This window comes from Oncorhynchus gorbuscha, linkage group LG11 (assembly GCF_021184085.1).
Source record: "Oncorhynchus gorbuscha isolate QuinsamMale2020 ecotype Even-year linkage group LG11, OgorEven_v1.0, whole genome shotgun sequence".
Classification (NCBI taxonomy): Eukaryota; Metazoa; Chordata; class Actinopteri; order Salmoniformes; family Salmonidae; genus Oncorhynchus; species Oncorhynchus gorbuscha.
The window spans coordinates 287,780-303,713 of record NC_060183.1 but is presented as its reverse complement, the minus strand read 5'-3'; the positions used below and the strand labels follow the sequence as shown (position 1 = coordinate 303,713).

Sequence of the window (15,934 nt, the reverse complement as noted above, 5' to 3'; positions counted from 1 at the left end):
TTCTGGATGATAGCGGGGTGAACAGGCAGTGGTTCGGGTGGTTGATGTCCTTGATGATCTTTATGGCCTTCCTGTAACATCGGGTGGTGTAGGTGTCCTGGAGGGCAGGTACTTTGCCCCCGGTGATGCGTTGTGCAGACCTCACTACCCTCTGGAGAGCCTTACGGTTGTGGGCGGAGCAGTTGCCGTACCAGGCGGTGATACAGCCCGCCAGGATGCTCTCGATTGTGGATCTCTAGATGTTTGTGAGTGCTTTTGGTGACAAGCCGAATTTCTTCAGCCTCCTGAGGTTGAAGAGGCGCTGCTGCGCCTTCTTCACGATGCTGTCTGTGTGAGTGGACCAATTCAGTTTGTCTGTGATGTGTATGCCGAGGAACTTAAAACTTACTACCCTCTCCACTACTGTTCCATCGATGTGGATAGGGGGGTGTTCCCTCTGCTGTTTCCTGAAGTCCACAATCATCTCCTTAGTTTTGTTGACGTTGAGTGTGAGGTTATTTTCCTGACACCACACTCCGAGGGCCCTCACCTCCTCCCTGTAGGCCGTCTCGTCGTTGTTGGTAATCAAGCCTACCACTGTTGTGTCGTCCGCAAACTTGATGATTGAGTTGGAGGCGTGCGTGGCCACGCAGTCGTGGGTGAACAGGGAGTACAGGAGAGGGCTCAGAACGCACCCTTGTGGGGCCCCAGTGTTGAGGATCAGCGGGGTGGAGATGTTGTTGCCTACCCTCACCACCTGGGGGCGGCCCGTCAGGAAGTCCAGTACCCAGTTGCACAGGGCGGGGTCGAGACCCAGGGTCTCGAGCTTGATGACGAGCTTGGAGGGCACTATGGTGTTAAATGCCGAGCTGTAGTCGATGAACAGCATTCTCACATAGGTATTCCTCTTGTCCAGATGGGTTAGGGCTGTGTGGTTGAGATTGCATCGTCTGTGGACCTATTTGGGCGGTAAGCAAATTGGAGTGGGTCTAGGGTGTCAGGTAGGGTGGAGGTGATATGGTCCTTGATTAGTCTCTCAAAGCACTTCATGATGACTGAAGTGAGTGCTACGGGGCGGGGCGGTAGTCGTTTAGCTCAGGTACCTTAGCTTTCTTGGGAACAGGAACAATGGTGGCCCTCTTGAAGCATGTGGGAACAACAGTCTGGGATAGGGATTGATTGAATATGTCCGTAAACACACCGGCCAGCTGGTCTGCGCATGCTCTGAGGGCGCGGCTGGGGATGCCGTCTGGGCCTGCAGCCTTGCGAGGGTTGACAAGTTTAAATGTTTTCCTCACGTCGGCTGCAGTGAAGGAGTCCGCATGTTTTAGTTGCGGGCAGTGTCAGTGGCACTGTATTGTCCTCAAAGCGAGCAAAAAAGTTATTTGGTCTGCCTGGGAGCAAGATATCCTGGTCCGTGACGGTGCTGGTTTTATTTTTGTAATCCGTGATTGACTGTAGATCCTGCCACATACCTCTTGTCTGAGCTGTTGAATTGAGATTCTACTTTGTCTCTATACTGACGCTAAGCTTGTTTGAATGCCTTGCGGAGGGAATAGTTACACTGTTTGTATTCAGTCATGTATTCAGTATTCAGTTCTCGCTTTCAGTTTCACGCGAATGCTGCCATCAATCCACGGTTTCTGGTTTGGGAATGTTTTATACGAATATAAACGGCTGTGATTATAATCAAAGAGAATTCCCTTGGTAGATAATGTGGTCTACATTTGATTGTGAGGAATTCTAAATCAGGTGAACAGAAGGACTTGAGTTCTTGTATGTTGTTATGATCACACCACGTCCCGTTAACCATAAAGCATATGCCCCCGCCCCTCTTCTTACCAGAAAGATGTTTGTTTGGGTTGGGAGGACAGTCATGTGGGTTGGTAGAACAGGCAGGGAGCTATTGTTGGGTTGGTTGGACAGGCAGGGAGCTAGTGTTTGGTTGGTAGGACAGTCATGTGGGTTGGGAGAACAGTCATGTGGGTTGGGAGAACAGTCATGTGGGTTTGTTGGCCAGACTGGGAGCTAGTGTTTGGTTGGTAGGACAGTCATGTGGGTTGGGAGAACAGTCATGTGGGTTTGTTGGCCAGACAGGGAGCTAGTGTTGGGTTGGTAGGACAGGCAGGGACTGAACATTGCGGGCCTGGGTAGGGTAGGGACTGACCGTTTCGGGTCTGTGCACTGCTTTTGACCAGGGCCTGTTGTGATCTATAGGGGATATGGTGCCATTTGGGGCACTGTGTCACTGAGTCATCTATTCCCGCTGTTCAAAATCTGTCCACTAGATGGCAGCACAACCTCTCTGTTCAGGCCCTTGATCTATGGTGCTGAAAGGCTTGAACAGCTTGTTGCCATAGCGGGTCCATGGTGATGCCTTATAAGGGATGATTGAATACTGAGCAGCCACACAGTCACTGATCTATCTGCCACACAGAGTGGAGAGAGAGAGAAAAATAGGTTATGCTGTTTCTGATGCACAAAGTTCTATATTAATAAACTAATGTTGTCCTCCTGGCTGTAACCTCTCTCTCCGTCCTATCGTCCTCTTTGTCTGTTCTAAATAAAGGGACCAGATGAATGAATTGAAGAGTTCAATAGAGACTAGATCAGGTTTATGTAGCATTAACTACCTGAGGTCGTCTACTTCTAAATGGAGATACAACATAGCCAACTACCTATTACCCCATACCACCTACCTATTACCACCTACCTATTACCCCCATACCTATTACCCCATACCCATTACCTTTTACCACCTACCTATTACCCTATTACCCATTACCTATTACCACCTACCTATTACCCATGACCTATTACCATCTACCTTTTACCACCTACCTATTGCCACCTACCTATTGCCCATTACCTATTACCACCTACCCATTACCACCTACCCATTACCACCTACCCATTACCACCCACCCATTACCACCCACCCATTACCACCCACCCATTACCACCTACCCATTACCACCTACCCATTACCACCTACCCATTACCACCCATTACCACCCACCCATTACCACCTACCCATTACCACCCACCCATTACCACCCACCCATTACCACCCACCCATTACCACCTACTACCACCTACCTATTACCACCCACCCATTACCACCCATTACCACCCATTACCACCTACCCATTACCACCTACCCATTACCACCTACCCATTACCACCCACCCATTACCACCTACTACCACCTACCTATTACCACCTACTACCACCCACCCATTACCACCCATTACCACCTACCCATTACCACCTACCCATTACCACCTACCCATTACCACCTACCCATTACCACCTACCCATTACCACCTACCCATTACCACCTACCCATTACCACCTACCCATTACCACCTACCCATTACCACCTACCCATTACCACCTACCCATTACCACCCACCCATTACCACCCACCCATTACCACCCACCCATTACCACCTACCCATTACCACCTACCCATTACCACCTACCTACCTATTACCACCTACCTACCTATTACCACCTACCTATTACCACCTACCCATTACCACCTACCTACCTATTACCACCTACCTACCTATTACCACCTACCTATTACCACCTACCCATTACCACCTACTTACCTATTACCACCTACCTACCTATTACCACCTACCTACCTATTACCACCTACCTACCTATTACCACCTATTACCACCTACCCATTACCACCTATTACCACCTACCTACCTATTACCACCTACCTACCTATTACCACCTACCTACCTATTACCACCTACCTACCTATTACCACCTACCTACCTATTACCACCTACCTACCTATTACCACCTACCTACCTATTACCACCTACCCTACCTACCTATTACCACCTACCTACCTATTACCACCTATTACCACCTATTACCACCTACCCATTACCACCCATTACCACCTACCCATTACCACCCATTACCACCCATTACCACCCATTACCACCCATTACCACCTACCCATTACCACCTATTACCACCCATTACCACCTACCCATTACCACCTACCCATTACCACCCATTACCACCTACCCATTACCACCTATTACCACCTATTACCACCTACCCATTACCACCCATTACCACCCATTACCACCCATTACCACCTACCCATTACCACCTATTACCACCCATTACCACCTACCCATTACCACCTACCCATTACCACCTACCCATTACCACCTACCCATTACCACCTACCTATTACCACCTACCCATTACCACCCATTACCACCTACCCATTACCACCCACCCATTACCACCCACCCATTACCACCTACCCATTACCACCTACCCATTACCACCTACCCATTACCACCCACCCATTACCACCTACCTACCTATTACCACCTACCCATTACCACCTACCTACCTATTACCACCTACCCATTACCACCTACCCATTACCACCTACCCATTACCACCTACCCATTACCACCTACCCATTACCACCTACCCATTACCACCTACCCATTACCACCTACCCATTACCACCTACCCATTACCACCTACCCATTACCACCTACCCATTACCACCTACCTACCCATTACCACCTACCCATTACCACCTACCCATTACCACCTACCCATTACCACCTACCTACCTATTACCACCTACCTACCTATTACCACCTACCTACCTATTACCACCTACCTATTACCACCTACCTACCTATTACCACCTACCTACCCATTACCACCTACCTACCTATTACCACCTACCCATTACCCCATACCATTACCTATTACCACATACCTATTACCCCATACCATTACCTATTACCACATACCTATTACCCCATACCATTACCTATTACCACATACCTATTACCCCATACCATTACCTATTACCACATACCTATTACCCCATACCATTACCTATTACCACATACCTATTACCCCATACCATTACCTATTACCACATACCTATTACCCCATACCATTACCTATTACCACATACCTATTACCCCATACCATTACCTATTACCACATACCTATTACCCCATACCATTACCTATTACCACATACCTATTACCCCATACCATTACCTATTACCACATACCTATTACCCCATACCATTACCTATTACCACATACCTATTACCCCATACCATTACCTATTACCACCCACCTATTACCTATTACCCCATACCCATTACCGTGACCTTACTTTTCAACCATTTGGCAGGTTTGGTCCTTATTAGGATCCCCATTTGGCAGATTTGGTCCTTATTAGGATCCCCATTTGGCAGATTTGGTCCTTATTAGGATCCCCATTTGGCAGATTTGGTCCTTATTAGGATCCCCATTTGGCAGATTTGGTCCTTATTAGGATCCCCATTTGGCAGATGGTAATTGGTCCTTATTAGGATCCCCATTTGGCAGATGGTAATTGGTCCTTATTAGGATCCCCATTTGGCAGATGGTAATTGGTCCTTATTAGGATCCCCATTTGGCAGATGGTAATTGGTCCTTATTAGGATCCCCATTTAGTCCCCATTTAGCAGATGGTAATTTAGCAGATGGTCCTTATTAGGATCCCCATTTAGCAGATGGTAATTGGTCCTTATTAGGATCCCCATTTAGCAGATGGTAATTGGTCCTTATTAGGATCCCCATTTAGCAGATGGTAATTTAGCAGATGGTCCTTATTAGGATCCCCATTTAGCAGATGGTCCTTATTAGGATCCCCATTTAGCAGATGGTCCTTATTAGGATCCCCATTTAGCAGATGGTCCTTATTAGGATCCCCATTTAGCAGATGGTCCTTATTAGGATCCCCATCATTTAGCAGATGGTAATTGGTCCTTATTAGGATCCCCATTTAGCAGATGGTAATTGGTCCTTATTAGGATCCCCATTTAGCAGATGGTATTTGGTCCTTATTAGGATCCCCATTTAGCAGATGGTATTTGGTCCTTATTAGGGTCCCCATTTAGCAGATGGTCCTTATTAATATAATAATAATAATAATAATATATGCCATTTAGCAGACGCTTTTATCCAAAGCGACTTACAGTCATGTGTGCATATTTAGCAGATGGTCCTTATTAGGGTCCCCATTTAGCAGATGGTCCTTATTAGGGTCCCCATTTAGCAGATGGTCCTTATTAGGGTCCCCATTTAGCAGATGGTCCTTATTAGGGTCCCCATTTAGCAGATGGTCCTTATTAGGGTCCCCATTTAGCAGATGGTCCTTATTAGGGTCCCCATTTAGCAGATGGTCCTTATTAGGGTCCCCATTTAGCAGATGGTCCTTATTAGGGTCCCCATTTAGCAGATGGTCCTTATTAGGGTCCCCATTTAGCAGATGGTCCTTATTAGGATCCCCATTTAGCAGATGGTCCTTATTAGGATCCCCATTTAGCAGATGGTCCTTATTAGGATCCCCATTTAGCAGATGGTCCTTATTAGGATCCCCATTTAGCAGATGGTATTGGTCCTTATTAGGATCCCCATTTAGCAGATGGTATTGGTCTTTATTAGGATCCCCATTTAGGAGATGGTATTGGTCTTTATTAGGATCCCCATTTAGCAGATGGTAATTGGTCCTTATTAGGATCCCCATTTAGCAGATGGTAATTGGTCCTTATTAGGATCCCCATTTAGCAGATGGTAATTGGTCCTTATTAGGATCCTCATTTAGGAGGTGGTAATTGGTCTTTATTAGGATCCCCATTTACCCCTGCAAAAGCATCAACTAATTTTCATGGGGTCCACATGACATAATACATAGTACAGAACATTATTAGTCAAGGACTGAAATGCCCATTTAGCAGATAGGTCTAATACATAGTTACATTTACATTTACATTTAAGTCATTTAGCAGATCCCCATTTAGCTTATGACAGAGTGGGACAGTAACAATAGTGCATCTAAAACTTAGGGGGTAGGGATTTTAACCTATCCTAGGATTCCCCCAGGTTTCCGGAAGGTGCAGATGACTCCGCTGTAAGGGAGTTTGTTCCACCATTGGGGGGCCAGGATCCCCATTTGACTGGGCAGATGGAACTTCCTCAGTGGTAGGGAGGCGAGCAGGCCTGGATTAGCAGATGCCCTTGTTTGGGGTCCTTCAGAGCCTGGAGGATCCTCATTTAGCAGATGGTAGGCAAGCACCATGGTCTTTATTAGGATCCCCATTTAGTGGAGATGGAATTGGTCCTTATTAGGATCCTCATTTGCGGCGGTGGTTGAAGGGTTTAATGGAGCCCAGCCAACAGCGAGTTGCAGTAATCCAGACGGGAGATGACAAGTGCCCTTCATTTACCCTGCTGCAAAGGATCAACTAATTTTCCTGATGGGTCCACAGGATGACTCTGGGAGGAGGACACAATGGAGTTGTACGTGAGAACAGATCATGGAACGGGCAGTCCTTCGGGAGGAAGAGCAGCTCCGTCTTGCCGACTGTCATCCAATGATATGTCTGCCAGACATGCAGAGAATTCGCCACCTGGTCAGAAGGGGGAAAAAAGATTAATATTAGTCCTGCATAGCAATGATAAGAGAGACCATGTGAGGTTATGACAGAGTTAAATTACAATACATGATTACAGGAGCAATTAGGGGTAAGTGCCTTCTCAAGGGCACTTAGGCAGATTTTCCACTAGATATGCTCAGGATTCAAACCAGCAACCTTTTGGTTACTGGCCCAATGCGCTTAACCACTAGGCTACCAATCAATTAATTTTTTTCTAGGTTTTTGCTCTCTAAATCACACATAATATGACCTGGCTGCACCACTATGTAGAAACAAGTTCATGGCTTTTGTATTATTTTAAAATCATAATTTAAGGGATTTTTTTGGTCTAGATTGCAGGAAATGCTAGTTACTGAACAGGTGTTCAAAAATCTCTGAGTTCAAATGGGGGCATAATATATATATATATATTCACCTTTATTTAACCAGGTAGGCTAGTTGAGAACAAGTTTGGCAGAGACAACAACAGCGCAGAACAGCAGTGTGACACAGACAACAACACAGAGTTACACATAAACACGCCAATAACACAATAAACAAGTAAATAACACAGTAGAAAAAATAAAGTCTATATACAATGTGTGCAAAAGGCATGAGGAGGTAGGCAATAAATAGGCCATAGGAGTGAATAATGACAATTTATCAGATTAACACAGGAGTGATAAATGATCAGATGATCATGTGCAAGTAGAGATACTGGTGTGCAAAAGAGCAGAAAAGTAAATAAATAAAAACAGTATGGGGATGAGGCAGGTAGATTGGGTGGGCTATTTACAGATGGACTATGTACAGCTGCAGTGATCGGTTAGCTGCTCAGATAGTTGATGTTTAAAGTTGGTGAGGGAGGGTGTTGTTATCGTGACCAGTGAACTGAGATGAGTCAGAGCTTTACCTAGCATAGACTTATAGATGACCTGGAGCCAGTTGGTCTGGCGACTAATATGTAGCGAGGGCCAGCCGACTAGAGCATACAGGTCGCAGTGGTGGGTGGTATAAGGTGCTTTAATAACAAAACGGATGGCACTGTGATAAACTGCATCCAGTTTGCTGAGTAGAGTATTGGAAGCTATTTTGTAGATGACATCGCCGAAGTCGAGGATCGGTAGGATAGTCAGTTTTACTAGGGTAAGTTTGGCGGCGTGAGTGAAGAAGTCTGTTGCGAAATAGAAAGCCTATTCTAGATATGATTTTTGATTGGAGATGTTTAATATGAGTCTGGAAGGAGAGTTTACAGTCTAGCCAGACACCTAGGTATTTGTAGTTCTCCACATCATCTAAGTCAGAACCGTCCAGAGTAGTGATGCTAGTCGGGCGTGCGGGTGCAGGCAGCGAACGGTTGAAAAGCATGCATTTGGTTTTACTAGCGTTTAAGAGCAGTTGGAGGCCACGGAAGGTGTGTTGTATGGCATTGAAGCTCGTTTGGAGGTTAGTTAGCACAGTGTCCAAGGAAGGGCCAGAAGTATACACAATCCCCTCCAGACCCCTGCCGTACTCAGAAGGAAAATCCCAGGGAGAACCCTGGTAGGCTACTTTGTAGTTTTTGGGAAAGCTTTTCCATCTAGAAGAAAAAGAAACGCACACCTATTAAGACGAGGTGCTGGCTGGCGGAGTAGAACATTTGAAAATAAAAGAGAGCCGCACACTCTAGGAGCTCAGATGCAAAAATGTAATTACCAACATTTCGACAGCCAAGCCGTCTTCATCAGGGTATAATCACAAACACTGCCGGATGACTCGTTTATATAGTGTCAAAAGACACGGGTGTCTGTAATCATGGCCAAGAGTGGCCTAATATCATTGGTTAATAATCAAATATTAAAATGTCATACAAAGAACAGCATACAAACAACAAATGGAGAGCATACGATCATAGATTCATTTGACTACACAAGCTTGTGTGGTATAGGTGGTGTAGGTGTCCTGGAGGGCAGGTAGTTTGACCCCGGTGATGCGTTGTGCAGACCTCACTACCCTCTGGAGAGCCTTACGGTTCTGGGCGGAGCAGTTGCCGTACCAGGCGGTGATACAGCCTGCCTGACTGGATGCTCAATTGTGCATCTGTACAAGTTTGAGAGGGTTTTAGATGACAAGCCAAATTTCTTCTGCCTACTTGTGCCTTCTTCACCACACTGTCTGTGTGGGTGGACCATTTCAGTTTGTCCGTGATGTGTATGCAGAGGAACTTAAAACATACTACCCTCTCCCTCTGCTGTTTCCTGAAGTCCACGATCATCTCCTTTGTTTTGTTGACGTTGAGTGTGAGGTTATTTTCCTGACAACACACTCCAAGGGCCTTCACCTCCTTCCTGTAGGCCGCCTCGTCGTGGGCCTAACACTGTTGTGTCGTCTGCAAACTTGATGATCGAGTTGGAGGCGTGCTTGTCCATGCAGTCATGGGTGAACAGGGAGTACAGGAGGGGGCTGAGAACGCACTCTTGAGGCCCCAGTGTTGAGGATCAGCGAAGATGAAATGCCATGGTGTGGTGGATAAACATTATTTTTCTCACATGATGTGTGTGTGTGTGTGTGTGTCCTCCAGAGGCGTTCTCATGGAAGAAGGTGGAGCCTCAGGGTAAAGGTCCGTGCCCCAGGAGGAGACAGTGCTGCTGCTTGGTGGGAGATCGTATCATCCTGTTTGGAGGAACCAGGTAAGAGGCAGTAGTTTTTAGTACACATCATAGTAGTCTTTGGCGGTTTGTCACACAGACCTTGTGCCTTACTGGGATATTCAGTAATACTGGGATATTCAGTAATACTGGCACTGAACAGAAGGGGCGCTGTTTTCAAACCTCACTCATACTCTGTAATCTGAAGGTTTAGCAATGCTAACAAGTACATGTAAATCCCATAGAGAAAGCTACCTAAATGCTAACGAAAGCATTGCGAACATTTTCTACAGTCTCTGACCTAAAGTATTTGCAGGACAGACATCCCAGCTCATAAAGTTATACAAGTAACTAAAATATGCTACTCACTGTTTGCTCCATGCCCAAAACAGATAGTAGACAACATGGCTCTTTATCCAGGAGGGAATTCTCTGCTGTTACCAAGAAAATTGATTAGGGAAGTAGTGAACTAGTTCCTAAATTAACAAACTAAATGCACAACGGCAGAGCATTTAGCATATTTTAGACAGTTAGCTTAATAGTTATCAGATATCGAGCTGGCAAACATCTAGTTGTGCATTCTCTCCTGTAACTAGATCAGCTGGCACATGCTGCACAACTTTATCTTTTAGGTTTAAAAATAAAATGGAACCTTTTTATTTGACTCTCAAGGCTCTGGTCTCGTCGTTGTGCTTGTTAACAAACACCACATGTATGGGAACTACCAGTAAGATTCAAAATAAAACAATATATGACAGGTGAAATGAACACAACCCTTTTTGTCTCATAACGTGTTGCACAAGTTGACTTCGTTATTCACTTAAAAAGTAGCTACAAATATTCACATTTATAAAAAATCTTTAAATAAATATTTTTAACAGCTCAGAGTCCCAGCCCCCATGTCTTCCAGCCCCAACCCTGCTCAACCCACCTCTGAACCCCACTGAGACAGCCTGATACTGGGGATAACAGCTCAGTCCCAGCCCCCATGTCTTCCAACCCTGCTCAGCCCACCTCTGAACCCCACTGAGACAGCCTGATACTGGGGATAACATCTCAGTCCCAGCCCCCATGTCTTCCAGCCCCAGCCCTGCTCAGCCCACCTCTGAACCCCACTGAGACAGCCTGATACTGGGGATAACAGCTCAGTCCCAGCCCCCATGTCTTCCAGCCCTGCTCAGCCCACCTCTGAACCCCACTGAGACAGCCTGATACTGGGGATAACAGCTCAGAGCCTTACCCTGCTGGAAGGGCACGGCTGAAGGTTTCTACACTGACATCATTAGCTTTCACCTGCAGGAGAAAGTGTTTGATAAAATATTTTTATTAGAATGACTGGTGTTATTAGTCATGTAATAACTGGTGTTATTAGTCATGTAATAACTGGTGTTATTGGTCATGTAATGACTGGTGTTATTGGTCATGTAATGACTGGTGTTATTGGTCATGTAATGACTGGTGTTATTGGTCATGTAATGACTGGTGTTATTGGTCATGTAATGACTGGTGTTATTGGTCATGTAATGACTGGTGTTATTGGTCATGTAATGACTGGTGTTATTGGTCGTGTAATGACTGGTGTTATTGGTCGTGTAATGACTGGTGTTATTGGTCGTGTAATGACTGGTGTTATTGGTCGTGTAATTTACATTTACATTTAAGTCATTTAGCAGACGCTCTTATCCAGAGCGACTTACAAATTGGTGCATTCACCTTATGACATCCAGTGGGACAGTCACTTAACAATAGTGCATCTAAAACTTGGGGGGGTGGGGTGAGAGGGATTACTTAACCTATCCTAGGTATTCCTTAAAGAGGTGGGGTTTCAGGTGTCTCCGGAAGGTGGTGATTGACTCCGCTGTCCTGGCGTCGTGAGGGAGTTTGTTCCACCATTGGGGGGCCAGGGCAGCGAACAGTTTTGACTGGGCTGAGCGGGAGCTGTACTTCCTCAGTGGTAGGGAGGCGAGCAGGCCAGAGGTGGATGAACGCAGTGCCCTTGTTTGGGTGTAGGGCCTGATCAGAGCCTGGAGGTACTGAGGTGCCGTTCCCCTCACAGCTCCGTAGGCAAGCACCATGGTCTTGTAGCGGATGCGAGCTTCAACTGGAAGCCAGTGGAGAGAACGGAGGAGCGGGGTGACGTGAGAGAACTTGGGAAGGTTGAACACCAGACGGGCTGCGGCGTTCTGGATGAGTTGAAGGGGTTTAATGGCACAGGCAGGGAGCCCAGCCAACAGCGAGTTGCAGTAATCCAGACGGGAGATGACAAGTGCCTGGATTAGGACCTGCGCCGCTTCCTGTGTGAGGCAGGGTCGTACTCTGCGGATGTTGTAGAGCATGAACCTACAGGAACGGGCCACCGCCTTGATGTTAGTTGAGAACGACAGGGTGTTGTCCAGGATCACACCAAGGTTCTTGGCGCTCTGGGAGGAGGACACAGTGGAGTTGTCAACCGTGATGGCGAGATCATGGAACGGGCAGTCCTTTCCCGGGAGGAAGAGCAGCTCCGTCTTGCCGAGGTTCAGCTTGAGGTGGTGATCCGTCATCCACACTGATATGTCTGCCAGACATGCAGAGATGCGATTCGCCACCTGGTCATCAGAAGGGGGAAAGGAGAAGATTAATTGTGTGTCGTCTGCATAGCAATGATAAGAGAGACCATGTGAGGTTATGACAGAGCCAAGTGACTTGGTGTATAGCGAGAATAGGAGAGGGCCAAGAACAGAGCCCTGGGGACACCAGTGGTGAGAGCGCGTGGTGAGGAGACAGATTCTCGCCACGCCACCTGGTAGGAGCGACCTGTCAGGTAGGACGCAATCCAAGCGTGGGCCGCGCCGGAGATGCCCAACTCGGAGAGGGTGGAGAGGAGGATCTGATGGTTCACAGTATCGAAGGCAGCCGATAGATCTAGAAGGATGAGAGCAGAGGAGAGAGAGTTAGCTTTAGCAGTGCGGAGCGCCTCCGTGATACAGAGGAGAGCAGTCTCAGTTGAATGACTAGTCTTGAAACCTGACTGATTTGGATCAAGAAGGTCATTCAGAGAGAGATAGCGGGAGAGCTGGCCAAGGACGGCACGTTCAAGAGTTTTGGAGAGAAAAGAAAGAAGGGATACTGGTCTGTAATTGTTGACATCGGAGGGATCGAGTGTAGGTTTTTTCAGAAGGGGTGCAACTCTCGCTCTCTTGAAGACGGAAGGGACGTAGCCAACGGTCAGGGATGAGTTGATGAGCGAGGTGAGGTAAGGGAGAAGGTCTCCGGATATGGTCTGGAGAAGAGAGGAGGGGATAGGGTCAAGCGGGCAGGTTGTTGGGCGGCCGGCCGTCACAAGACGCGAGATTTCATCTGGAGAGAGAGGGGAGAAAGAGGTCAGAGCATAGGGTAGGGCAGTGTGAGCAGAACCAGCGGTGTCGTTTGACTTAGCAAACGAGGATCGGATGTCGTCGACCTTCTTTTCAAAATGGTTGACGAAGTCATCTGCAGAGAGGAGGAGGGGGGAGGGGGCGGAGGATTCAGGAGGGAGGAGAAGGTGGCAAAGAGCTTCCTAGGGTTAGAGGCAGAAGCTTGGAATTTAGCGTGGTAGAAAGTGGCTTTAGCAGCAGAGACAGAGGAGGAAAATGTAGAGAGGAGGGAGTGAAAGGATGCCAGGTCCGCAGGGAGGCGAAGTTTTCCTCCATTTCCGCCGGCTGCCCGGAGCCCTGTTCTGTGAGCTCGCAATGAGTCATCGAGCCACGGAGCGGGAGGGGAGGACCGAGCCGGCCTGGAGGATAGGGGACATAGAGAGTCAAGGGATGCAGAGAGGGAGGAGAGGAGGGTTGAGGAGGCAGAATCAGGAGATAGGTGGGAGAAGGTTTGAGCGGAGGGAAGAGATGATAGGATGGAAGAGGAGAGAGTAGCGGGGAGAGAGAGCGAAGGTTGGGACGGCGCGATACCATCCGAGTAGGGGCAGTGTGGGAGGTGTTGGATGAGAGCGAGAGGGAAAAGGATACAAGGCAGTGGTCGGAGACTTGGAGGGGAGTTGCAATGAGGTTAGTGGAAGAACAGCATCTAGTAAAGATGAGGTCGAGCGTATTGCCTGCCTTGTGAGTAGGGGGAAGGTGAGAGGGTGAGGTCAAAAGAGGAGAGGAGTGGAAAGAAGGAGGCAGAGAGGAAAGAGTCAAAGGTAGACGTGGGGAGGTTAAAGTCGCCCAGCACTGTGAGAGGTGAGCCGTCCTCAGGAAAGGAGCTTATCAAGGCATCAAGCTCATTGATGAACTCTCCGAGGGAACCTGGAGGGCGATAAATGATAAGGATGTTAAGCTTGAAAGGGCTAGTGACTGTGACAGCATGGAATTCAAAGGAGGCGATAGACAGATGGGTAAGGGGAGAAAGAGAGAATGACCACTTGGGAGAGATGAGGATCCCGGTGCCACCACCCCGCTGACCAGACGCTCTCGGGGTGTGCGAGAACACGTGGGCGGACGAAGAGAGAGCAGTAGGAGTAGCAGTGTTGTCTGTGGTGATCCATGTTTCCGTCAGGGCCAAGAAGTCGAGGGACTGGAGGGAGGCATGGGCTGAGATGAACTCTGCCTTGTTGACCGCAGATTGGCAGTTCCAGAGGCTACCGGAGACCTGGAACTCCACGTGGGTCGTGCGCGCTGGGACCACCAGAGTAGGGTGGCCGCGGCCACGCGGTGAGGAGCGTTTGTATGGTCTGTGCAGAGAGGAGAGAACAGGGATAAACCGACACATAGTTGACAGGCTACAGAAGAGGCTACGCTAATGCAAAGGAGATTGGAATGACAAGTGGACTACACGTCTCGAATGTTCAGAAAGTTAAGCTACGTAGCAAGAATCTTATTGACTAAAATGATTAAAATGATACAGTACTGCTGAAGTAGGCCAGCTGGCAGTGGGTGCGTTGTTGACACTACACTAATCAAGTCGTTCCGTTGAGTGTAATAGTTTCTGCAGTGTTGCTATTCGGGGGCTAGCAGGCTAGCTAGCAGTGTTGTTTACGTTACGTTGCGTTAAAAGAACGACAATAGATGGCTAGCGAACCTAGAAAATCGCTCTAGACTACACAATTATCTTTGATACAAAGACGGCTATGTAGCTAGCTAAGTAGCTAGCTACGATCAAACAAATCAAACCGTTGTACTGTAATGAAAATGAAGTGAAAATGTGATACAACCTGTGAATGCGACCGGGTAGTTGAGTTCTATACAGAAGACGTTGGCTAGCGTTGGCTAGCTGTTGGCTAGCTAGCAGAGTCACCTACGTTAAGGACGACAAATAGCTGGCTAGCTAACCTCGGTAAATTAAGATAATCACTCTAAGACTACACACTCTAAACCTAAACAACACAATTATCTTGGATACGATGATACGATGATACGAAGGCAGCAAAGACAGCTATGTAGCTAGCTGACACTAAACTAATCAAGTCGTTCAGTTGAGTGTAACAGTTTCTCCAGTGCAGCTAATCAGTGGACGTTAGCTAGCTGGCTAGTGAAGACTAGTGAAGACTACGTTAGGACGGCGAAATACGATAATTACGCAATTATCTTTTGATACAAAGACGGCTATGTAGCTAGCTGAGAAGAAATTGCTAAGATAAGACAAATCAAACCGTTGTGATATAATGAAATATAATGAAATATAATGAAAAAGTTATACTACCCGTTGGAGCGAGCGAAGGTTGAAAGTCATGCGTCCTCCGATACACGACCCAACCAAGCCGCACTGCTTCTTAACACATCGCGCATCCAACCCGGTGACTGGTGTTATTGGTCGTGTAATGACTGGTGTTATTGGTCGTGTAATGACTGGTGTTATTGGTCATGTAATGACTGGTGTTACTGGTCATGTAATG

The 15,934-nt window shown here is 47.2% G+C and overlaps 1 protein-coding gene across 6 annotated transcripts in view; it reads left to right on the top strand.

Moving 5' to 3' along the window:
- The window catches only part of LOC124048025 (kelch domain-containing protein 3-like), an 81,754-nt gene that overhangs the window by 25,069 nt on the left and 40,751 nt on the right, over window positions 1–15,934 (top strand). For all 6 annotated transcript variants that reach the window (XM_046368382.1, XM_046368377.1, XM_046368376.1 and 3 more), the window contains one exon: window positions 10,020–10,128. In XM_046368382.1, coding sequence (XP_046224338.1) covers window positions 10,020–10,128 — 109 coding nt within the window. The remainder of the gene's footprint in view (window positions 1–10,019; window positions 10,129–15,934) is intronic.